General features: G+C 41.7%; 1 protein-coding gene across 2 annotated transcripts in view; it reads left to right on the plus strand.

The window, feature by feature from the left end:
- ly75 (lymphocyte antigen 75) overlaps positions 1-25,881 on the plus strand; it is an 89,463-nt gene that overhangs the window by 61,095 nt on the left and 2,487 nt on the right. The window contains exons 21-33 of one of the 2 annotated variants that reach the window (XM_078403836.1): positions 1,093-1,250; positions 3,653-3,758; positions 7,091-7,248; positions 8,075-8,198; positions 9,523-9,746; positions 10,884-11,052; positions 12,139-12,306; positions 12,649-12,765; positions 15,000-15,197; positions 15,532-15,755; positions 17,893-18,067; positions 20,001-20,165; positions 22,227-22,349. In XM_078403836.1, coding sequence (XP_078259962.1) covers positions 1,093-1,250; positions 3,653-3,758; positions 7,091-7,248; positions 8,075-8,198; positions 9,523-9,746; positions 10,884-11,052; positions 12,139-12,306; positions 12,649-12,765; positions 15,000-15,197; positions 15,532-15,755; positions 17,893-18,067; positions 20,001-20,165; positions 22,227-22,349 — 2,109 coding nt within the window. The remainder of the gene's footprint in view (positions 1-1,092; positions 1,251-3,652; positions 3,759-7,090; positions 7,249-8,074; positions 8,199-9,522; positions 9,747-10,883; positions 11,053-12,138; positions 12,307-12,648; positions 12,766-14,999; positions 15,198-15,531; positions 15,756-17,892; positions 18,068-20,000; positions 20,166-22,226; positions 22,350-25,881) is intronic. The other variant, XM_078403837.1, reaches the window with a different exon arrangement.

Genomic DNA, 25,881 nt, shown 5'->3' on the forward strand with positions numbered 1-25,881 from the left:
TTGTTCCTGGAGGTTCAAGTTGCTGAACCATGCCATGAGTCAATATGCTCTATTGTACACCCGTCAAAGATCGAGAGAGTATTTGACAACATATTGAATCTCCTCAAACCTCTAAGGAAGTAAATTGGCTTACTTTATGATTGCATCAATGTGCTGGGCCCAAGACAGGTCTTTGGAGATATGCACAGTGTTCTATCCTCCCTCTAGATTACCGCAAACTACCCTGTATTTGCTTTAACCACTCCCTGTGGTAGGGACTTTGACATGCTTACTTTTCTTTGTGTAGGGTGATTTCCTCAATTCCTAAATGGATGTCTCCTCCATTTCTCTCTTTGCCCACACAAATTCCTATAGCATTCTCAACTCTAGACTTTCCTGGCCACAAATAATTCTGTGAAGGCCCAGGCCTTCCGTCTATTTCTCAACATTCTTCAAAGGGCCCAACTCAGCAAATCCCTGGCCCTTATTTTGGCATTAAAACTTGTTATGGGTCTTGCTCTTGTAATGCTGGGTGAATGATGCTACATTTGGTGGGAGATAGGTGAGAGAATGCTTGCAGGAAATTGTTGAGTTTACTGAGCAACAGTGCCCAAAGAAGGAACATTCTTGTTGCAAAGGGGTCATGGGGTTCCATTGTGCCAAGAACCAGGTGTCCCAGGCAGAAGGTAGAAGAGGGGTTTTATAGGCATGTGTACATTCTGCAAATGCCTGCACAACCCAGGGAACCCCAGCATATGAGGGGCAGGTTCACATGCACTACCTCGAATCTCATCTGGTGCAGCCGACATGGCATCCTTTACAGCAATGCGACCAAACGTAGACTAGGCGACCATTTTGCAAACACCTGTGCTCAGTCCACCAAGACCTTCTGGACCAGCCTTTGATGAATTTTGCATGTTCCATGATGTCGTTTGAGGTGGGAGGAAGGGGGTCTACACCAGTAAAAGAGTGAGGGAGGAGAAGAAGAAAACGTCAGTTGTATTTCCCGAGGGAAATGTGTCCAAGGTTGCTCTACTCTAGATTAACGTGATTTTCAAAAGCAGTTTTAGGATTGTGAGATCAAATTCTAATGCTTTGTCTTTAACATTCTAGTCTTCCCCCCCACAGAATATCATGAACATATTGACTGCTTCAGACGCCTTCCATTTATTTGTCAAAAGCTCAATATATCGTCACTGGAGCCATGGTCTCCTGAAACTGGTGATAAGGATAGTCCATGTACAGGTGATTGGATCCCCTTTGGCGATAATGTAAGTCAAGGAGCTTTCTTTTAAGTGTCACATTAAACTTGTATAAAACTATATATGTATATAAAAATGAGAGGCATAGATAGGGTGGACAGTCAGAACTATTTCCACAGGATGGAAAAATTAAATGCTCGAGGCCATAGCTTCAAAATGAGGGGCAAAGTTCAAAGGAGACGTGCGGGGCAACTATTTTTTACACTGAGGTTTGTGATTCCCAGGAACACGCTGCCAGGGTTGGTGGTTGAGGCAGATACGATTATGGCTTTTGAGGCTTTTGGATAGCTTCTGGATATGCAGCGTATGGAAGGATATGGAATATGCACAGGTTGCTAAGAGATGGTCTGAGTATCATGTTTGGCACAGACATTGTGGGCCGAAAGACCTGTTTTTGTGCGGTACTGTTCCAGGTTCTATATTTAGGAATAAGAGCTCTTATTTCTAGTGTTCAATGGAATTTTCATTTGACTGGGAAACATACTGATATTTTGGGTTATGCATCAGATTAATACAGAAATAAGGTTGTATGCTAAATATCAGTAATTGACCAGATCTGTCCTTTATCTCCATTTTGCAGTGTTTCGGTACTAATTACTCTTGTTAGATAAAATCTTCAGTGCATTGGCTCGAACCCTCCAGATTTTTCCGTTTCATATGATTGGTGTTTTAGATCTTTCAAAGAGATTGTTTCTCGTGCATCTCCATTTTCCTAGTGGCTTGGATCTCAGAGAATCCTGGTCACCCTATGGTTCTTCAGTGTGTTGCCTCGAACAATTGAAAAAGCATGGTAAAAAGGGCTGCTCCTGACAAAGCTGGCCTCTGGAAAGTTGCTGTTAGTCATGCCTTATGCAGATGTAAAACAGTTAATCCATGCCTTGCCATTTACATGGGCCATTGCTCACACTCATGGGTGGGAAGTCCTGAAAATCTCTGCCACGGTAGAGAAAAATAGAAAAGCCTTGTTTTGCAAAAAGTGCTGGAGGAATTCGGAGGTCAGACATTCTCTGGAGGGAATTTTCTTTTAAATCCTTTGTTCGGTTGAAAACATTGGTCACTCTTCCCAAATGCTGTTGAGGGTAATAGTTTAGTTTAGAAATACAACGTGGAGTCCATGCCAACCATTGTTCACACTAGTTCTATGTTATCCCACTTACGCATCCAACACACCAGGGGCAATTTACAGAGGCCAATTGACATACAAACCCACATGGTTTTGGAATGTGAGAGAAAACCGGAGCACCTGGAGAAAGCCCTCATGGTCACAGGGAATACATACAAATTGTGCACAGACAGAACCCGAGGTCAGGATCGAACGCGGGTCTCCAGCGCCGTGAGATAACACCTCACCTCTGTGCCGCCACAGTGTGGTAGTAAACTGTCCAATTATTGCAGTTCTTGGGAGAAGTCTACCATCTGTATCGTTGGGCAATTTTATTTCAATTTTTGACTGCAGTGATGATAAAGAAGAATGTATTTTCAAATGAGGATACTGTGTTGACTTTAGAGGGAAAGCTGCCTGTTGCTATTTTTGGTTTGGAAAATAATCTTGATTACTGAAAGTAAGCGTGCAGGTACAGCAGGCGGTGAAGAAAGGTAATGGCATGTTGACCTTCATTGCGAGGGTTGAGTTTAGGAGCAAGGAGAACCTACTGTAGTTGTAAAGGGCCCTGGTGAGACCGCACCTAGAGTATTGTGTGCAATTCTGGTCTCATAATTTGAGGAAGGACATTATTGCTATTGAGGGAGTGCAGCATAGGTTCACCAGGTTAATTCCTGGGATGGCAGGACTGACATATGTTGAAAGAATGGGTCGACTGGGCTTGTATTCACTGGAATTTAGAAGGATGAGAGGGGATCTTATAGAAACATAAAATTCTTAAAGGATTGGACAGGCTAGATGCAGGAAAAAAGTTCCCGATGTTGGCGGAGTCCAGAACCAGGGGCCACAGTTTAAGAATAACAGGTAGGCCATTTAGGACTCGGATAAGGAAAATCTTTTTCACCCGGAGAGTTGTGAATCTGTGGAATTATCTGCCACAGAAGGCCGTGGAGGCTAATTCACTGGATGTTTTCAAGAGAGAGTTAAATTTAGCTCTTGGGGCTAAAGGAATCAAGGGATATGGGGAAAAAGCAGGAAGGAAGTACTGATTTTAGATGATGAGCCATGATCATATTGAATGGCGGTGCTGGCTCGAATGGCCTACTCCTGCACCTATTTTTGTATGTTTCTGTGATTGTGTTGTGACAGTGACCAATTTATGCTGTCCATTGCTGTTCTGGAGCCTTTCAAATGCTTAGACTGGTTGATGGTGTCCCAATCAAACAGGCTACATTATCCAAGGATAAAGTAGGATTCTATGGAAGTAACAAAATTATATTGATATAACTTTTAACTTATTTGATCCCAGTGCTACAACTTTATAAAGCCACGACATCTTTCATGGGAACATGGACAACGTGTCTGTCAGAGCCTTGGGGGTACCTTGCCAACTATAGCCAATTCCATCGAACAAGGTGGGTTATGAGTCGAATCCTATTGAGAAATGTATCTCTAAGCTAAACTTTTGGAGCAGTCTATCAGGAAAGAATGTGTGCACGGCGAGAGGCACCCATCAGCAGTCCCGCAGCCAGAGGGACAGTGTAGGAGAATGATGAAGAGACAAAGTCAGGATGTAGAATGAAACTAATACTGAGCTGGATGATCAGCCATGATCATATTGAATGGCGGTGCAGGCTCGAAGGGCCGAATGGCCTACTCCTGCACCTATGTTCTATGTTTCCTCGATAGTACGGAATAAAAAACAAACAAATTTATGTAGACAAAAGGAATTGCAGGTGCTGGCTTACCAAAATAAAGATGCAAAGTCCTGGGAATAATTCAGCGGGTCAGACAGCATCTCTGGAGAACATGGATAGGTGGTGTTTTGGGTTTAAAGTGTAGACCTTGTGGAAAAGAAAAGATGAAAGCAGCTGTCGGCAGTAGAAACAAACCTGTCAGCTCTTCATGCACTGACCGCTTGGGTAGCTGACAACCCACAGTATGAACATTGAATTCTCCAATTTCAAGTAATACTCCCCTTGCCCCCACTCTTGTTACTCTGTCTCCCACACCTTTTTCTCCCACTATCACCCACCAGTCACCCTGCTTCATTCCTCTCCTTCATACCCATCTCCCATTCTCGAGTCCCTCATTTCCCTCTAGTCTCTCATTTCCCTCTAATCCCTCCCCTTACCCCATCCACCTATATTTACATTTCACTCCCCTTCTCTCCTTACCTGACGCCCTTCTGTGTCCTTTGTTACTTACTCCACCCATCTGCCAATCAATTCCTCCCTGCCTTTGTCCTGCCCACATCTCTTTACCAGCTTTCTTCCCCCTTTCTACGTTTGGTCTGAAGAATTGTCCCTACTCAAAACGTTCCTTTTCCCTCCACAGATGCTGCCTAACTTGCTGAGTTCCTCCAACACTGTTTCTCTTGAAACACACTGCTGCTTTTGATTGTCCTACAAAGCTTTAGTTGAAGTGAAATTGATAGTGTTCTTTTGCACTATGTTGGGTTTTTAATTTATTAACTTTTTTATGTTTGTTTATTATATTATATATTGAGTACTGTGTTGCAAACATGTTGTGCTGCTGCAAGTAAGAATTTAATTCTTATGTTTCAGTAAGTAAGACAAGAAAACTCTTGACTCTCTTGACTCTTGAACCATGTAGTTGGGAGATGAAGATTAAAACAAGCATGGGTTATCAGTGCTTCCAAGAAACTGCCGAGCAAGGCACAGTTCATTTAAATTGAGACGGCAATATTTGTAATTTATTTTCCAAAGCACCGAACAAAAAGGGTTCAGCAGGAAAATGACCAAATTTTTAAAACAACTTTTTGTACCAAAGTGTTCCAGATGGCTGAAATATCAATCTAGGCCAGCAGGGAGCATTCTTGCCATGTGTCTCCAATACATGGTTCAGTGGTAGAAACAAGGAACTGCAAATGCTGGTTTATACCAAAGCTAGACACAAAGCAGAGGATCAAAGGTTTCAAAGCTCTTTTATTGTCACATGTACCACTGATATTCTTATTACCATACAGCCATACTAAAAAAAAGCAACAAGACACACAACTACATAAAAGTTAACATAAACATCCACCACAGCGGATTCCACATTCATCACTGTGTTGGAAGGCAACAAAGTCTAATCCTCCTCCCTCATTTTTCTCCCGCGGTCAAGCAGCATCTCTGGAGATAAAGGATGGGTGATGTTTGAGTTGGGATCCTTAAGACTGAAAGTAGGGAGTGTGGGGGAGGGGGGAGAGCTGAAAGCGAGAAAAGCAATGGTACTTTATTGTCACGTGTACCCAAGTAAAGTGAAATTCTTTACATGCAGTTCAGTGAACCATCCGCAGTCGGGGCGATCAAAGCCCCTGCGTCGGGGCGGTCGAAGCTCCTGCGGCTTGGAGCTCCCGAAGTCGGTCTCTAACCAGAGACCGCTAGCTCCACGATGTTAATGTCCGCAGGCTCGCGCAGTTGGTGCTCAGAAGTTGATCCCTGGCAAAGGGATCGCCAGCTCACGATGTTCAAGTCCCACAGGTTCCCGCAGTTGGAGCTCCTGAAGTCGGTCTCCAACAAAGGCCGCCAACTCCACGATGTTAGGCCGCAGTGCGGATGGAGATGAGATATGATAAAAAAATCGCATCTCCATTGAGGCAAGAGATTTTTAAAAAGCTTCCCTCACCACCCCCACATAAAACAAGCTGGAGAACACTAAAAACATACATTTAACACACACTAAAGAAACAACAGCGAAGGAAGGGACAGATAGACTGTTGGCGAGGCAGCCATTGCTGGCGCCACCCGGTGGTGATCAAGCAGCATCTCAGGAGATAATGGGTGATGTTTGAGTTGGGATCCTTCAGACTGAAAGTACGGAGTGTGGGGGAGGGGAGAGAGCTGAAAGCGAGAAAAGCAGTGGTACTTTATTGTGTACCGAAGTAAAGTGAAATTCTTTACATGCAGTTCAGTAATATTCTTACTACACGTTAGGCACAATCATACTAAATAGAAGAATACAAAGCAGCAGACCACACTGAGTTAGTACACAAGAGTCGCTACGTTTCAGATGCCATGTCGAAATTTATAAATAACTTTTCAATTTTGACTTATAAAAATGTATCTCCAAATTTTAAGAGCTGTAAGTTGGTGATCTCAAAGTATAGGCCGGCTGCCAAATGATACGCAAGTTATAATTGCCTCAAAACCAACCCAGATGGAAAATACACCATGTTATTGACTTTGAGAGTTGAAGGGGGAAGATGAGTATGAAATAATATTGTTAGCCACATGCGGTGCTTTAGTGTGTGACAGTACTCGCCCGTACCACATCTAAAAAGTTTTAAAACAAGTTTAACATATTTTTGCGATAACAAAAAGATCACTAAAGTTTTTTAAATTGTATTAATTAAATTAGGCGGTCAGATCCTTAAATTAGATATGCTGACAGTTGGCAATCTCAAAGTTTAGGCTGGCTGCCAAATGCCAGGCATGTCCTGACAATTGCCTCAAAACCAACCCCATGGCAAGTATGTCATGGTATTGACTTTGAGAGTTGAATTTGTGAAAAAAACTGTTTGTGAGGAACAGCAGATCACTGCTGTGTGCCAGAACATTGGGCAGCATTCCCAAACTTTGAAATAGAACAATATCTACCATAGCCACCAACAGTAAGGAACAAAATCTGTCCTGGCATCTTCATATCTAGAAAAATAAAGCACTGATCACACTTATTAGAATTGTTTTTGTTTTATTGACTGAAGCTGTTCTCAAATCTGTTTGCATCTTTCTATTAACAGATTTTATTGTATCTCATTTACCGCCACTGCCACAAAGCATCTGGCTTGGTATGCAGCCTTCAAATGGAATTGGAAACAATGTTTGGGTGACAGGAAGACCTGTTGATTACTCCAATTGGCTCTCATCATTTAGAGTTGAGATGGAGCTAGATTTAGATGTAAGTAAAATGCTTTGTAAATTTTGCAGTTTAAAATGGTCCCAAGAGGTTTAGTTTAGCGATTAGCATGGAAAGGGGTCCTCCGGCCCACCGAGTCCACACCGACCATCGATCATCCATTCACACTAGTTCTATGTTATCCCACTTTCTCATCCACTCCCTACACACTCCAGGCATTTTACAGAGAGCCAATTACCCTACAAACCCGCACGTCTTTGGAATGAGCACTAGAGGAAACCCACTGTGCTGCCGTGTGCCAGTTTGCTGCCTGGATTAGAGGGTATTAGCTATAAAGAGAGGTGAGACAAACCTGGATTCTATCCTCTGGAATTCTTTAGTTCTTTACATGACTTCCAATGAACCTCCACAATATAATCCCGTTCGTTACCATGAATCTATGAAGAGGAAAGTCAGATAAATATTTCAGATCTGGACCTTTCATCTTTTACTCTTTCAGTTTTCTTGCATTGAAATTAATTTTCTTTTTCTGATAAAATTGGTGCAAAACTAGTTTAAGAAATACGTGAAAGAAAAGAACTGCAGGTGCTGGATTAAAAAAAAAGACAAAGTGCTGGAGAGTAACTCTGGGTCAGACAACATCTGTGAAGAACATGAATAGGTGACAATTCAGGACGATACCCTGCGCGACCGTAACGTCACTTAGCCATGTTCTCCAGAGATGCGGCTTGACCCGCTCGTCCAGCACTTCACGACTTTAAAGAAAAAGCTGCCTCAAACGGATTAATTAATGTTCAACAGAAGATGAGAAACTGCAACTTTGTAATTCAGAAAGATTCTACTGCTTTATTGTGAATTTTGTTTTCAGTTCTTTCATCTCGAAAAACGATGTGTTCTGCTACTCAATGAGGCTCACAGTTCATACATTGGCAGATGGGATTTTGTAGTGTGTGAGGATCAGCAAATCACTGCTGTGTGCCAAAAACGTCAAGGTATATCTATATACGAAAACTCTTGTTTGTTTGTTCCTGAACTACAGCCAAAATGGTACACAATCGCGTAACTTATCGGCCCACCTTACCGTCATCCCTTTGGTGCTAATGGAAGAAGTTTCATTGAAATCGTTGTTATATTTTTTAAGTTATTCACATTTTAAAATTTAAATCTATCTCCTAGGGAGGGAGGGAGGAGGAGGGAGGAAAAGGGGTGTTGAGGGGGGTGGCGTGGGAGGGGAGGGGAAGAGGGTGGAGGGGTAGGAGAGAGGGGATGGGGGGGGGGAAAGGAGGGAGGGGGAAGGAGAAGGGGAGGAGAGGGTGCTGCACCAATGCAGGACAGGTTTGGGCCCAACAGGTCCACTTGGTCTAGTACTTTTTATTTCTTACACATTTCCCACCAATCGTAAACACACATTGAACCTGTATTTCAACAACATACTTTTAACTTGACTTTACACTTTACTTCAGACTTTAAAGATACAGGGTGGAAATAGGTCCTTCAGCCCACTGAGTCCATGCCGACCAACGATCACCCCATACACTAACACTATCCTACACAGCGGGAACAATTTACAGAAGCCAATTAACATATAAACCCGCACGTCTTTGAAATGTGGGAGGAAACCGGAGCACCTGGCGAAAACCCATGCGGTCACTGGGAGAACTTGCAAACTCTGTAAAGACTGTACCCGTAGTCAAAATCGATCCCAGGTTTCTGGCGCTGTGAGGCAGCAGTTCTACCGCTGCGTTCCTGTGCCACCATCTTGGGTGCGAGTGGGATAATGTTGTTTGGGAAGAATTAAACTAATTCATTCTTAAGCTACTGTACTGTCCAATTCACCTGTACTCCATTGTGGACATTGGACTTTGTTTACAGAATTGGTGCACTACAATGCACTACTTGAATTTCGCTAGAATTTAGTGATGTGTGATATTATCTGATCTGTTTAGATAGCATGCACAACAAAGTTTTACACTGTACGTCGGTACTCATGGCAATAACAAACACAACCTAAACTTTTCATTGTTCTACGTAAAATTGGGTAACATTCAATCAGGAGCTTAAAACATTACTTATCACTTCATGAGCTGTCACTGGTAATTTCTTTGCCACAGACAACTGTCAATGGATTTTTTTAAGGCAGAGATTGACAGATTCTTGATTAGTAAAGATGTCAGGAGTTATGGGAAGAAGGCAGGAGAATGGGGTTGAGAGGAAAAGGTAGATCAGGCATGATTGAATGATGGAGTAGACTTGATGGGCCAAATGGCCTAATTCTGCTCCTATAACTTATGAACTTCTGATGTTTTCTTTTGGCAGGTTCTGTCAATCGGACAACTCAAAATTTAAATGACACCTTGAATTTTCTGAACCATACTTACATAATAATCAAGAAAAACCTAACTTGGGAGGAATCCCTAACAGAATGTCAAAAGAATGGTTACAAATTGGTCAGCATCACTAACCCCTACCATCAAGCCTTCCTCACGGTTACTGTCAGCTCGCTTGGACATAGAGTGTGGATCGGACTCTATAGCCAAGATGTAAGTTCCTATCGTCAATTTCCAATTATATTTTTATCCAGTGGGAAAACGAGCATAGGTTTCGAGAAGCCATTTAATACTCGAGCACCATTTAAAAAAATGCTCAGTTTCATCCAAGAAGGTAAGTAAACTCATTTCGAAATGGAAATGTTTATTTCTTTAGTAATAGTCACAGATGTTGTAAATCACTATTAAAATGACAAAAGGTCTCGAAACGGAACATGTTTTCCAAAAATGAGAATGCAATCTTCATCCATCTTGGGTTCCTCCATTTTGGTGTTTTAACCTTTGATTGTTTGCTGCATATCTATCTTACTGAAAACTGATAACCCCAACATAAGGAAAATTATAATCCTTTCAAAATGCCCATCCTTATGAAGCTCTACAGTTCAGTACAATAATAGCTGTTAATCTCCTTGGCACATAAAGGCTGTAGACAAGATGACTACTTGGCAGATTTCTTGGAAAGTGTAACAAGGCAGAAACTCTGGTGAATCCTCATGAATTTCATGTCTCACAGCCAAAAATCACCGTCAGAAGCACACTGTTTGGAACCATAAATCCAATGTTAGTGTTCACTTTCCCAACTCTCTTATTGACAACAGAAACCCCAACAAAGCCCATGAGACATTGTTCATGTTTAGTTCATTTTCCGACGAGAGTTAGTGAACCCTTGTGTCGAAAGTGGATGAGGAAATGGGATGACGTAGAACTAGTGTGAACGGGTGATCAGTCGGCGTGGTCTTGGTGGACTGAAGGGCCTGTTTACATGCTTACAAAACTAAGAGTCTTAATATTTCTGATATTTGCCAATCATCTAGCACCAAGATTTATCAGAGACCTTTGTTTATTTTGCAACTTTGCTGCCAGATGTTCTTTTATTACACCAATTATTGGTTTGCATTTCTGGAATTGATAAAAACTGGATAAATGTGAATTCTGTGCCGTGTGCTTTCTGTTGCTGTGGATGTAAGTCAGTGAAACTGAGAATGTGTTTTGATTATATCACAAAATGCTGGAGTAACTCAGCGGGTCAGGCAGTATCTCTGGAGAGAAGGAATGGGTGACGTTTCGGGTCGAGACCCTTCTTCATTATGTCAAATAACATAAAATGTTGTGTTTTGTTTTCGATATCAGGATGGATTATACTTCCGCTGGGCTGATGGAAGGCATACAACATACAGCCATTGGAGCATGGATGACTCGACCCCTACTGATAATTGTGTGTACATGGATGTGGATGGGTATTGGAAAACATTGGGCTGTGATTCAGTTTTGCAAGGTGCCCTTTGTCATGTTCAACAAAGTAAGTATCCCAACTTACAGCAAAAAGCATACCAAGCATTTTCAGTGGGTATGGGTGCCAATTTTTTGGATCGGTTAGAAATTCAGTATCTTGGGTATAGCACTATTCAGTGAATACCAACCAAGTTGTAATTGCCCCTAGTGTGCAGGGAGTGGATGCGAAAGTGAGATAACCTTGAACTAGTGTGAACAGGTGATCTATGGTCGGCATGGACTCGGTGGGCGAAGGGTCTGTTTCCAGGGATGATCCAGTGTCATCCAGTGTTGCTGAGTTACTGCAACACTGTGTCTGGCCTGTTTCGATACTGTATTTCTAAACTAAACTAATAGTAAGAGTCCTAATATTTCTGATATTTGCCCCTCAACCAGCAACAGGATTTACCTGAACATTTATCTCTTTTGCAAACTTGCTACCAGATACCATGTTACACCAATCACCACACTTTACAAATACTTAAGAGGAAAGTATTTTGGCCTGCCTTGAGGACATGAAGCTCACTTGACAAATTATTTCTTGGGACTATCTCTCAACAGCATTCAAAGTAATAGATATTGAGCATCAATAGGGAAATGACAAAATATGGCCAGAGGTGAACAAAAGTAACTAATTAAAATGCTTTAGGAAGGAAATGTGCAATGTGTGCAAATATTCTGAACCAGAGGATTAAAATATTGTAGAAACAACGAACTGCAGATGCTGCCGTATACCAAAGATAGACACAAAGTGCTGGAGTAACTCGGTGGGTCAGGCAGCATCTCTGGAGAAAAAGGATAGGTGACATTTTGGGTCAGAACCCTTCACCCATCCTTTTTCTCCAGAGATGCTGCCTGATCTGCTGAGTTTCTCTAGCACTTTGTGTCTATCTTTGATTAAAATATTGTGATGTGACAAAAGGCTGGTGATCATTTTGAAGGCCCAGCCACAGTGAGATCTATTTAGACAAAGGTTTCAAAATCTTCCTTTAGAATTGGAGTATTGTTAATGGGATATCTTGCGTTAATTATATATCTTGTCTCTGCTTTTGTAATCTACCGATTATAAAACTAGTTCCTTGCATGTTTTAAAATACACATTTCAACATGACAGAAGAACAAGAACCAGATGTGACCGATGTTGAAACTGTGAGATGTCCCCATAAGATTCAAGGAGCATTATGGATACCATTCAGAAATAATTGCTACACCTTTCAGGCTCATCTTGAAAAGCCAAGTTTTTTTCAGGAGAGCTCTTTCCACGCCATGTGCAAGAATTTAGGTAAGAACTATTCTGCATGACATTCTGTCATTATAGACGATAACTAGTGCATATGGAGGAGAGATCTAGTGTGGTTTTAGATGTGCTAAATTCTATTCATTCATTATTTGCATAGTTGCCTGGATATTTATTTTTTAAACTAGTTCTTTATTTAATCTGTACTTACCATTTTTTTATTCTTTTAACTTTTCTAGATTATTTGATGGATCAGCCATGATTGAATGTCAGTAGACTTGATGGGCCGAATGGTCTAAAATTCAGCTCCTCGAACTTGATTTTTTCTCACGAAAGCAATTCATTCAGATAATAAAAAGTATAACTTTCATAATCTTTATCTAACAGATCCACACTCCAAGACGTTGACTATTAGGAGTGAAGAAGAAAATAACTTTATCATTGAACAACTTAAAATTCAAAGTTACCTCTACAAGTGGGTGTGGCTTAATGTTATATATAATGGTAAGTGTAGTAAAATGTCTTTCTACTGTTATATGTGGTCAAAATCTATTTCTTGCTGTTTTGTTTGGCTACAGTCATTGTGTTCTTCTCGTGATCATCTTATTTACACAGCTTATGTGTTTCAACATATAATGAGGTAGATATTTCAGACAAGTTAATAGTTCACTGCAATACATTTGCCAGCATTGCACGACAATGCTGGAAACTATATTCTGCACTTTATCTTCCCCTTTGATCTACTTGAGTTTGACTTGATTGTATTTATGGATAGCATTACCTGATCTGTTTGGATAGCATGCAAAATAAAGCTTTTCACTGTAACTCGGCAGATAATAAACCTAAACCCAAGTCAGTAAAATGAATGGACTTTCTGAAGTGATATTCACAATGGAAACTTGGCAATGCTAGACTGATCCATCACAAGATCTTAACAGAAGGGTGGCACAGTGGTGCAGCAGTAGAGTTGCCTTACAACTCCAAAGACCCGCATTCGATTCTGACTACAGATGCTGTCTGTACGCAGTTTGTATGTTCTTCCTATTACCGCATGGGATTTCTCCGGATGCTCCGGTTTCCCCCGACACTCCAAAGACGTAGATTTGTAGGGAAATTGTTTTTAAGTTAATTGGCTTCAGTAAAATAGTAAATTGCCCCTAGTGTGTAAGATACTATCAGTGTATGGGGTGATCGTTGGTCAGCACAGACTTGGAGGGCCTGTTTCCACGCTGTATCTCTAAAGTCTAAAGGGCAAGAAGCTGTTCCTGAGTCTGGTAATGTGTGCTTTTCAGCTTGTTTGTCTTCTGTTGGACGGGAGAGAGGAGGACAAAAGAGGGTGGGACAAGTCTTTGATTGGGTTGGCTGCTTCTGAGGTAGCATGAAGTGTAGATGGAGTCAATGTTGGGGTGTCTTGTCTGTGATAAACTGGGGTACATCTACAAACTGCAATTTCTCATGGTCTTGGACAGAGTGGTTCCCAAACCAGCAGCGATGTAACCCAACAGTATACTTTCTATGGTGCATCAGAGAAAATTTGAAGGAGTCCCAATCATTTAAATTAACAAAGAGATAATCCTCCGCAGCCAGTCCAGTCCTTTCAAGCCATTACTGTCTTTCTCCCTGCCATCACCCGAACTTGGTGCAAGAGCTTCTGGTTAATTCCCCAGTGGATGAAAATGTTGGTAACTTGTCACTCATTCATGGAATTCCAGCAACAGATGAAAACCCAGCTATAAAATGCTGATGACAAAGGAATGTTCTATTTCACATGTAGAGTTCCCAAACTTACCGTCCACTATGTTAAATTTTGCACTGTTATATTTTCTCGCATCTCTTTCTGGTAAACCTTTCCAGCAACTAGATCAATGGTTCAATAGTCCATTTATTGTCACATACAAATGCACAGTGGTATTATTTTCTTGCATGCAGTCCAGTACAGTACTCACTGACCCAAGCACATCCTCGATTAGCAAGTGCACGGAAATAGTCTATTGAACCCGCAGGCAAGAAGCACTATGTTTTGGTGCTATTTTCAAATACAGTCCACGCTCTAGTTCTGATTAGCAGTGCCCAATCCAGGCACCAGGCTGCTGCGGGCCTCCAGCCATCGCCTTTCTTGGACTTGACGTCCCTTTCCTCGCCCGTCCACCTTTGTACCCCAGGGAAGCTTCCTGCAGCCAACCTTGAGGGCACAGTAGGTGCGACCCCGGTTCCCTCTCCTTCCGGTCCATCCTTCCGGTTGGACGAGCAGGGGCTGTAGGCTGCGGTCTGCCGGGTTTTGTGTTCGGCGTGGGGGATGAACACAGGCAGATTATCTACAGTCAACTGCTAAGTGACAGATTAATTGAAATTCAGCATGTAGGTGTTGAAAGAAAGAATTTCTCCATCAAAATATAATAGAGATTTTCTTTTCCTGAAAACCTTTCAAAGCTTCTGATAATTTGGATTAACGAAACAGGCCAGGCAACATCTCCAAAGGACAGGGATAGGCGACATTTCGGATTTGGACCTTTCTTCCCAACCCAAAAAAACTACGTATCCATGTCCTCAAAGATGCTGCCTGACCTGCTGAGTTACTCCAGCCCTTTGTGCCTTTTTGTAAACCAGCATCTGCAGTTCCTTGTGTCTTCCAGATAAGTAGATTTTTTTTCATACTGAATTAAAATACAAACGTTTTTTAAATGTCGAGTCTTCTATTATTATCGTGGATCCATGTTAACTGTTTCTTTTGGTGTTAGGAACAAGCATGATGTGGTACGACGGTTCTTATGTGCATTTTTCAAAGTGGCGCTCTGGAAGACCAAACGTTCTCAACACGCATCAAAGTTTCCTTGCAGCCGTCCTCGATATGGATGGGTTTTGGTACCTGGCTAGCCATCCGTTCCAACAGACAAAATTGATACTTCAAAGTGTCTTTGTTTGTAAAATTGAAAATGGTAAGTTTAGAAGTCACAGGAGCAGAATTAGGCCCATTGAGTCCACTCCTCCATTCAATCATGGCTAAGCAACCTCTGGCAATTAAACAGCATTTAGAATCCTTTCTTGAATCTGAACGTGCAGTGTCCCTACGGTGAATATTCAGATGTAATTTTATTGTTTAAAAAGAGCTGGAATAAAAAGCTATTTATTGTCTGCAAGTGCTATATGTTCATTGAATAAGTTGTTTTAGTGTTCACTCATCTGAAATTGATTCCATGGAATGTATAAATAACATATTGAAATTATAATTGAATAATATAAAGATTTTAATTTGGCTTTTTTTTCCTTAAGATTCTGATCCAAGTAACTTTGAACCGCTTCCAGAAAAAGTGCAGTATGGAAACCACACTTACATGTTACTTCAGAAGAAGATGAATTGGTATGATGCATTGCAGCAATGCAAGAAGTCCCAACATCAACTCGTCAGTGTCTATGACGAATCTCAGCATGTGCTCCTGAAAAGCTTGGTGAAGTCGGATGGTTTTCCTCTCTGGATTGGCTTATTCAGCCAAGATGTAAGTTTTCTAAAAAGGCACATTTCCCATTGTAATCTAAACTGTATAACCCTAGTACAGTAAACCCTCGCAATAACAGACCTCTATATAATCAATTTTGGTTATAGCGGACCAAGACTCCCGTTGCACCGCCCCCCCCCCCCCTTTCCGCCAGTGAGCTGGCACCATGTGGCGGAACCTTCTGGTTGCGGGAACAGAGAGAGCGAGCAGCATGAGGGTGGCGTGAGTCGGGCCCATCCCAGGTGCACAGCATGCGGGGCCAGAAGCTCCACAGTTCCCTGTCCTGTAAACCCCCATTGGTTTAATCCTCGCAACACCGCCTGTCTTCCCTCCCGGTCTTGGGTTAAACTTTACCCATCCCCCTCACTCGGTTATAGCGGACAATCTGCAATAACGGTCCATCCCCACCGTAGTCTGTTATAGCGAGGGTTTACTGTATGTATTAACCCAAAATTAGCTTAAACAGAGGTTTAGGTTTATTATCGTCATATGCACCTAGGTACAGTGGATAGAACATAAAACATAGAACAGTACAACACACCCCATAATGTTTGTGCTGAAGATGATGCCAAGTGAAACGGATCTCATCTGCCTGTACATGATCGTTATTCCTCTATTCCTTGCACTTCCATGTATCTATGTAAATATCTAAATACGTATCTAAATACGATACTGTTGGAAGATCAGATGTACCATGCATAAATGCAGTCAAGCCAAACTCAGGCACATCAGATAGAGCAATGGGGAAGATAAAAAGTGCAGAATATAGTTCTCAGCATTGTGGTGCACCAATTCCATAGACAAAGTCCATTGTTCACAATTGGATCAGATAATTCTGTAGATACTACAAATACATTATGTCTAATCCATGCAAGCACTTAACAATTTACATGAGGGCTTTGTTTTCTGTTGCAATACTTGTTATGATCCCAGTCATAGGTCAGAAGGTTTAATGTTCAGTCATTCCATTAGTCTGAATTTTGACCTTTAGATGTTACATAGACTGGACTGGGGATGTATTCTTCCTTGTGAAAAGTGTGGAATGTTGCAGTTGTGCAAGATGTTGGTGAGGCCGCATTTGGATTATTGTGTTCAGTTTTAGTCATTGGCTTTCGGAAGGATGTTGTTAAGCTGGAAAGAGTGCAAAAATGATTTACGAGGATGTTGCCAGGACTTGAGGGTCCAATCTACAGGGACGATTGGGCAGGCTAGGATTTTATTCCTTGGAGCACATGATAATGAGGGGTATTCTTATAGAGGTATGTAAGATCTTGAGGGGACTACATAGGGGAGATGCACAGTCTTTTACCCAGAGTAGGGGAACCAAGAACCAGGGGACATAGGTTTAAGGTGAGGGGGAAATTTTGAATGGGAACCTGAGGGGCAACATTCTCCCTGTGACCACGTGGGTTTTCACCGGCCGTTCAGGTTTCCTCCCAAAGACGTACAGGTTTGTAGGTTAATTGGCTTCTGTAAATCGCCCCTAATGTGTATGATAGAACTAGTGTACGGGTGATCGTTGGTCAGCATGAACTCAGTGGGCCGAAGGGCCCGTTTCCACGCCGTATGCTTAAACTATAAGATATAAGATATCTCCGAGTCAAGATCTATCTCTCTGAACAAATTCTGTCTTCTGTGTGCAGGCAATTCCGACAGGATTAAAACAAAAGACACTTCCTTAGTAAATCAGAGGCAGTCTGGCAGTCTAAATTGCGCACAGCAGAGATTTTAAAAAACTGAAGAGATCCAAATTATAGTTTGACAACTCTTCAATATCTGAAAGATCAAAAAATTTGAAGAGAAATAAAAGTAAATTTTTAAAATTTGTAATTTTTGTATTTTAGACTGTTGTAATGTAATCTATTAGATCTGTATGAGAATTTGGTACAGATACTTGGTACAATGACACTTAAGTCATTCGTGTTACATTAACAGTAATTTCCGTACAATAAAATTCCAGGGAAAACAAATGAATTGCTAATCTTTGTCTTGTGGTAATGATTGATGGGAGAAATTAATGTGTTCCACTATTGAAGATGCGGCCTCGGTTTAATGCCACAGCTGAAAGTGCACTCTTATTAATAATTAGCTTGTTGCAATTAAGCCTTTAATAGTAATTTTCATTTTCTTGCACCAGGGAGGATCAACATTCGAATGGTCAGATGGAAGCAAATCAGATTACAGACCTTGGGAGTATTCCCATCTTAATTCAAAAGGCAATTGTGTATACATGGACACAAAAGGATTCTGGAACCGCACCAGTTGTAGCACCATGGGTGATGGAGCTATATGTTATGTTTCACAGAATGAAGGTGTGAATAATGTACTCTTTTCCATGATTTTAAATGTGCAAACAAACTGGATTCTCGGGGGGGGGGGGGGGGGAAGTATTGTCATCTCACTCTATTTTAAGTATGAACCAAAGCATTGTCTGTATAATTTGTTATCGCCTACCCCACAGCCAACAATGAACCATTGTGGGCTACACCTTTCCTTGATCATCATTGCTTTTATGCATATCTTTCATTCATTTATTCTATGTACCTTCTATATCTCCTTTCCCCCTGACTCTGGCTGAAGAAGGCTCTCGACCCAAAGCATCACCTATTCCTTTTCTCCAGAGATGCTGCCTGACCCGCTGAGTTACTCAAGATTTTTGTGTATCTTCAAACACAAAACCAGCATCTGCAGTTCCTTCCTACACATTGTTTCAAAGATACAATTGTCAAAATCGGAGCAAAAGTTCGATATTTCTTTCAGACTTCTCAAGACTGCTGGAAATCCTGAGATGCTGCTGAATTTCTAATTTGCCAAAATTATTGGAAATTGTTCACTTACATGAAATTGTTGTATCTTCACCGGAACGAGTGTCAATTGCAAGGTGTACATTGATATGGTCATTCTGTCACTCGTACCCTGACTGCACAGCACAATAAAGACGCAAAATGCTGGAGTAACTCTGCGGGTCGGGCAACATCTCTAGAGAACCTGGCTGGTGATGTTTTGGGTCTGGCCCCTGCCAGAGAGAACCTGACCCGAACGTCAACGATCCATGTTCTCCAGGGATGCTGCTTGACCCGCTGAGTCACTCCAGCACTTTGTCTTTCCTTGGTAAACCAGAATCTGCAGTTCCTTGTTTCTACACACCACAGTAACCTGCCTCTTCTCATTTTTCCTGTCAGTGAGAAGTGCAAAAGCTTGAGAACATGTTCCACCAGACTCAGGAGCAGCTTCTGACCTGCTGTTATCTGATTACTGAATGGTCCTTCCATAAACCTGGGTATTGTCCCAATCTCCATTCTATCACATTGAAGACTTTAGATTTTTGTGGCATATTCGTTCAAAAGCTTCATTTTAAAACAAATTGTCACTACAAAACCTCCACTAAATATTTTTCTTGAATGTGCTGCTTGTCTATAAAGCAGCATCAATGTTTTCATTATCAATTGGAAATTTGAAACACTCATTTGCTCATCACAGAAAAATTGGTATTATCGTCACATATTGAAATACAGTGAAAAAAACTTGTTTGTGGGTCACCCAAACATCATACTGTACATGAGTACAATCAAGCCAGACACTGGTCCAGCAGGTAGTGCGAAAAGAAAAATACAAGAGTGCAGAACATAGCGTTACAGCATTGCAGTATTTGATTTACTTTTCTTTAAACTTGAGAAATGGAGCTTGGAAACCGGCCCACCAAATCCGCGCCAACCAGTGGTCCCCGTAAACAAGCACTATCCTAAACACTAGGGACAATTTACAAGTTTATCAAAGCTAATTAACCTACAAACCTATACGCCTTTGTAGTGTGGGAGGAAACTGGAGCACCAGGGGAAAACCCACGTGGTCGCAGGGAGAACGAACATACTCTTTTCAGACATCACCCTTAGGCGGGATTGAACCCGGGTCTCTTGTGGTGCAAGGCAACTCTAGCACTCTGCCGTCCAATTCTTCTGCCATGATTTTCCTTTCCTCTTTCATTCTGGGAAATTCTGTATCACTGAAAAGATCAAGGGAAATATCTTTGCTAGATGTATCCAAATGCAGCGTTAAAACTGCGCACTGCTGCTAAGCCACTTACAAAAGCATGCTTACAAGGAAAATCTTTATAGGCTATACTAATATGTTGATCTAACTCGATATCAAAGCAATTAGAACTTGATTTATTATAATCTACATTTAAATACCTTTTGAAGGACAGCCTATCTGTGTCCTTTAAAATTTGAAAATATCCTTTTGCAGAAAAATCTTCAACACAGCCAGAAAAAACCTCAATGTCCTGTCCTCAGAAAAATGGAAAATCACCATGGATCAGGTTCAAAGACAACTGCTATGCATTCGACATGGGTTTATACAACTGGTCTGTATTTACCATGGAAGAAACCAAATCAATTTGCCAGCATCTAGGTATGTTCTACTTTCATCTTTGATACAGGTAAAATAACACTCTGTGGTTCTGCAGTTCTATTGGATTTATTACTGTTTTCAAAAAAATGTTTGTGCTTAATCTTGATTGCAATTATTGCTTGTGGAATCTTTCTCTTGCATGATATTATTGTTGGACCTAAGTAATCATCTTGGTAAAATCTTTAACCAGCAGGTTTATGACATTAAATATGGTGTATCTTATCTGTGCCTGCCACTACTGCATTTACATGTTGTTTCTCTGTTCTCTACCTGAGATAAATCTATTTTGAATTGAAAGATATACCTTGGAAACTCTCTCTCTGGCCCACTGAGTCCATGCTGACCATTGATTACTGAAGAATGGACTATTATCTCCCTTCGTAAGCTTAGATATGTTTCAACAAAACTAGTGCACTTCAAGTTCAGCAGATTGATGGGTTATTTCATGTGGAGAGATTAAGAATGCTGGATTTATATTCTTGCGTTTATAAGAGTTTAGTTTATAAAATTAGATACAGCATGAAAACGGGCCCTTCAGCCCACCGAGTCCACATCATTCACCGGTTCACACTCATTCTATGTCATCCCACTTTCTTTTAACTTCCAACATTAGGGACAATTTACATAGGGCCAATTAACCTACAAACCTACACATCCTTGGGATGTGGGAGGAAACCAGAACACCCGGAGGAAACACAAGTAGTCACAGAGAGAATGTGTAAACTCCACATGCAGATAGCACCTGAGGTCAGGATCGAACCTGTGTCTCTGGCACTTTCAGGCAGCAGCCATACCAGCTGCACGGTCCTAATTTTCAACGCTTTTGATCTTCAGAACTCGGTTTGACCCAGTGACCACAGCATTTGAATGCAGGGTAAACCTTACCAAAATTGTTGCCAATTTCACTCCAGAATCTCCTACCTCCAGTTTTAAATTAATGTATTGATGTATTGATTCTTGTTGCCTTATCAGAGCAGATTAATTTGCCTTGTCTAACTAGTTAAATATTTGAATCATTTTGAACAACTTTATCAGTCCATTTTTTTGTAAGCAAAAATATACATGCAACCTATCTCTTGAATTTCAACCTTTCCCACCTTGGTGATTTTTGTATTACAAATCTTTTGAGACCAATTTTGTTTAAATGCAATAAAATTTCCAGTTTATTTTTTAGATTGAATTTTTACAAGGCTCTGTACAATTGAAAATGTTCATTGTTAATGTTAAATAACGTGCACAGCTGTATGGAAAATGCTAGAACCAGAGCACCTGGAGAAAGCCTAAGTGGTCACAGGGAGAATATGCAAACTCCACACAGACAGCACCTGTAGTCAGGATCTAACCCGGGTCTCTGGTGCATGGGGCAGCAGTTCTACCAGCTGTGCCACTGTGCTGCCCTTAAAAATGAGAGGTACTCGTCGAAACACCCAACGTTGTCCCTGGGCTTGACGGAGTAGATGTGTCTGTGATATCTCCCTGGGCTAGAGTGTCTGGAACCAGGGATTGTGTTCTTAAAATAAATGGTTGGCCACGGGATGGAGGTGAAAAGAATTATCTGTCAGAAAGTAGTGAATCTTTATTCCAAAAGCGCTACGCAGGCTTGGTAGCTCCATGTTCAGAATGGACATATTTAGATTGTTGGATATCGAAGGATAGGGGATTCTCACGGGAAAGCCAGCATCGTCAGAGACCCTCACCACCCTGGCCACGCTCTCATTTCACTCTTGCCATGCGGGCGAAGGTTGAGGAGTCTAAAAACTGTAACATCCAGGTTCAGGGGCAGCTTCTTCCCTACAATAGAGAGAATTTTTTTCGTTGTTTGTTATGTTTACAGAGTACTACGTTTACATGTCTGTTTTGCTGCTGCAAATAAGAATTTTATTATTCCGTTTTGGGACATTTGACAAAGTGCACTCTTGACCATTGACTCTCTGTCTTGAGACAAGAGATTGAATCTAATTGAACGGCAGATTGAACGGCAGTTTGAATGACCTATTCCTATTTTTTTTAATGTTATCGTGCTTTGTTAGTAACAAAATACAAACTTTTGTTTAAATCTAGATTCCTCTGCTAGTATTTTGAGCATAAAAGATAGAGAAGAAAATGACTTTGTAACCAGGCAGATAAGAATGGACCAGGGAATCACTGGAGAGATCTGGCTGGGAATTAGTCACAATATTAACGGTAAGCAAAGATTTCTTAAATTAAAGGAATCCTTTAATTTAATATATAGACAAAGATTTTTTTTAATATAGTACTGTTTTCGTAGAGTAGATACGAGGAACTGCAGATGCTTGTTTACAAAAAAAGGCACAAAGTGCAGGAGTAACTCGACGGGTCGTGCAGCATCTCTGGAGTACATGGGTCGGGACCCTTCTTCAGACGCAACTAGAAATGAAACGTCACCTATCCATTTTCCCCAAAGATACTGCCTGACCTACTCAGTTACTCCAGCACTTTGTCTTTTTGTGTATTAACCAGCATCTGCAGTTCTTTGTTTCAACATGCTATCGGGGCCTGGGTCTTGGAGTAAGATAGAAACATAGAAAATAGGTGCAGGAGTAGGCCATTCGGCCCTTCGAGCCTGCACCGCCATTCAATATGATCATGGCTGATCATCCAACTCAGTATCCCGTACCTGCCTTCTCTCCATACCCCCTGATCCCTTTAGCCACAAGGGCCACATCTAACTCCCTCTTAAATATAGCCAATGAACTGGCCTCAACTACCTTCTGTGGCAGAGAATTCCACAGATTCACCACTCTCTGTGTGAAAAATAACATTCTCATCTCGGTCCTAAAAGACTTCCCCCTTATCCTTAAACTGTGACCCCTTGTTCTGGACTTCCCCAACATCGGGAACAATCTTCCTGCATCTAGCCTGTCCAACCCCTTAAGAATTTTGTAAGTTTCTATAAGATCCCCCCTCAATCTTCTAAATTCCAGCGAGTACAAGCTGAGTCTATCCAGTCTTTCTTCATATGAAAGTCCTGCCATCCCAGGAATCAATCTGGTGAATCTTCTCTGTACTCCCTCCATGGCAAGAATGTCTTTCCTCAGATTAGGAGACCAAAACTGTACGCAATACTCCAGGTGTGGTCTCACCAATGCCCTGTACAACTGCAGCAGAACCTCCCTGCTCCTATACTCAAATCCCCTCGCTATGAATGCCAACATATCATTTGCTTTCTTCACTGCCTGCTGCACCTGCGTGCCTACTTTCAATGACTGGTGTACCATGACACCCAGGTCTTGTTGCATCTCCCCTTCTCCTAATCGGCCACCATTCAGGTAATAGTCTGCTTTCCTGTTCTTGCCACCAAAGTGGATAACCACACATTTATCCACATTATACTGCATCTGCCATGCATTTGCCCACTCACCTAACCTATCCAAGTCACGTTGCAGCCTCCTAGCATCCTCCTCACAGCTAACACTGCCCCCCAGCTTCGTGTCATCCGCAAACTTGGAGATGTTGCATTCAATTCCCCCGTCCAAATCATTAATATCCTCGTCCAAATCATTAATATCCTCGTCCAAATCATTAATATCCTCGTCCAAATCATTAATATCCTCGTCCAAATCATTAATATCCTCGTCCAAATCATTAATATCCTCGTCCAAATCATTAATATCCTCGTCCAAATCACAACCTTTAAATCTGCAGAGTGTTATCAGCTGAGTAATCCTGACAGACACAAAATGCTGGAGTAACTCAGCAGGACAGGCAGCATCCCTGGAGAGAAGGAATGAGTGACCTTTCAGGTTGAGACCCTCAGACTCGGTAATCCTGACACTTGAGTAAGACAATGAAAAAACAAAATAAACATTGCTTTCACAATAAATAATGACACAAAGTCCTGGAGTAACTCAGCAGGTCAAGCAGCATCTCTGGAGAACATAGGTAGGTTACGTTTTGGGCCGGGACCCATCAGAATGATTGTGGTGGTGGGGGGGGGGCGGTTGGGAGAAAGAAAATTCCACAGATTCACAACCCTCTGACCCTCATCTCAGTTCTAAATGGCCTACCCCTTATTCTTAAACTGTGGCCACTTGTTCTGGACTCCCCCAACATTTGGAACATGTTTCCTGCCTCGAACGTGTCCAACCCCTTAATAATCTTATACGTTCCTCTCATCTAAATTCCAGTGTATACAAGCCTAGTCGCTCCAGTCTTTCAACATATGATAATCCCGCCATTCCGGGAATTAATCTAGTAAACCTACGCTGCACGCCCTCAATAGCAAGAATATCCTTCCTCAAATTTGGAGACCAAAAGTGCACACAGTACTCCAGGTGCGGTCTCACTAGGGTCCTGTACAACTGCAGAAGGACCTCTTTGCTCCTATACTCAACTCCTCTTGTTATGAAGGCCAACATTCCATTGGCTTTCTTCACTGCCTGCTGTACCTGCATGCTTCCTTTCAGTGACTGATGCACTAGGACACCCAGATCTCGTTGTACATCCCCTGTTCCTAACTTGACACCATTCAGATAATACTCTGCCTTCCTATTCTTACCACCAAAGTGGATAACCTCACACTTATCCACATTAAACTGCATCTGCCATGCATCCGCCCACTCACACAACCTGTCCAAGTCACCCTGCAACCTCATAGCATCTTCCTCACAGTTCACACTACCACCCAGCTTTGTATCATCTGCAAATTTGCTAATGGTACTTTTAATCCCTTCATCCGTCATTAATGTATATTGATGACTTGGCTTCCATGATTCAAAGATTTGGCTTCCACTGCCCTCTGTGGCAGAGAATTCCACAAATTCACAACTCTCTGGGTGAAAAAGTTTTTCTCACCTCAGTTTTAAATGGCCTCCCTTTTATTCTAAGACTGTGGCCCCTGGTTCTGGACTCGCCCAACATTGGGAATATTTTTCCTGCATCTAGCTTGTCCAGTCCTTTTATAATTTTATATGTTTCTATAAGATCCCCAGTGAATACAAGCCTAGTCTTTTCAACCTTTCCTCATAGGACAGTCCAGCCATCCCAGGGATCAATCTCGTGAACCTATGCTGCACTGTCTCAATTACAAGGATGTCCTTCCTCAAGTTAGGAGACCAAAACTATACACAATACTCCAGATGTGGTCTTACCAGGGCCCTATACATTTTGTCTTGAGTTCTTATGCCCAGAAATGAAGGAGGTGGCAGGGAATGGTGGGCACTACCTGGCCAATAAGGGTATTGATCTCCCCATCATCGAAGGGATCTACGAGGTGGTGCTCTCTCAAAAGGCAGCGAATATCAACAAAGACCCACCCCACCCTGACCAGGGCCCTCATCTCAATACTCTCCATATAGTGACCTCCACTTCAAGAAGAGTGTCTTACCACCAACCATGAAGCTGGGAGGTTTAGAAGGATATGGACCAAATGTGGACAAATGGGACTCTCTGAGATGGGGCATCATGGTCGGCATGGACAATTTGGGCTGAAGGGCCATTTCTGTGCTGTATGACTCCATCAGGCTCTTGAACACTGCACAACACTAACCACAACCCTAAATTAGCAACAATGACCTCTTATGGACTTTGTTTTTGGTTGCAGCACATATATTGGTTTTGCACTATTATGGGCTAGTTAACTAATATTACTGATAATTAATTTATTGTATTGGGGAGGGGGAGAATCACTTTGAGAATCACTGTCTTTTTTGTAAACCAGCATCTGCAGTTCCTTGTTTCTTCAATCAGTAATATT

This window comes from Rhinoraja longicauda, chromosome 8, assembly GCF_053455715.1.
Source record: "Rhinoraja longicauda isolate Sanriku21f chromosome 8, sRhiLon1.1, whole genome shotgun sequence".
Lineage (NCBI taxonomy): Eukaryota > Metazoa > Chordata > Chondrichthyes > Rajiformes > Arhynchobatidae > Rhinoraja > Rhinoraja longicauda.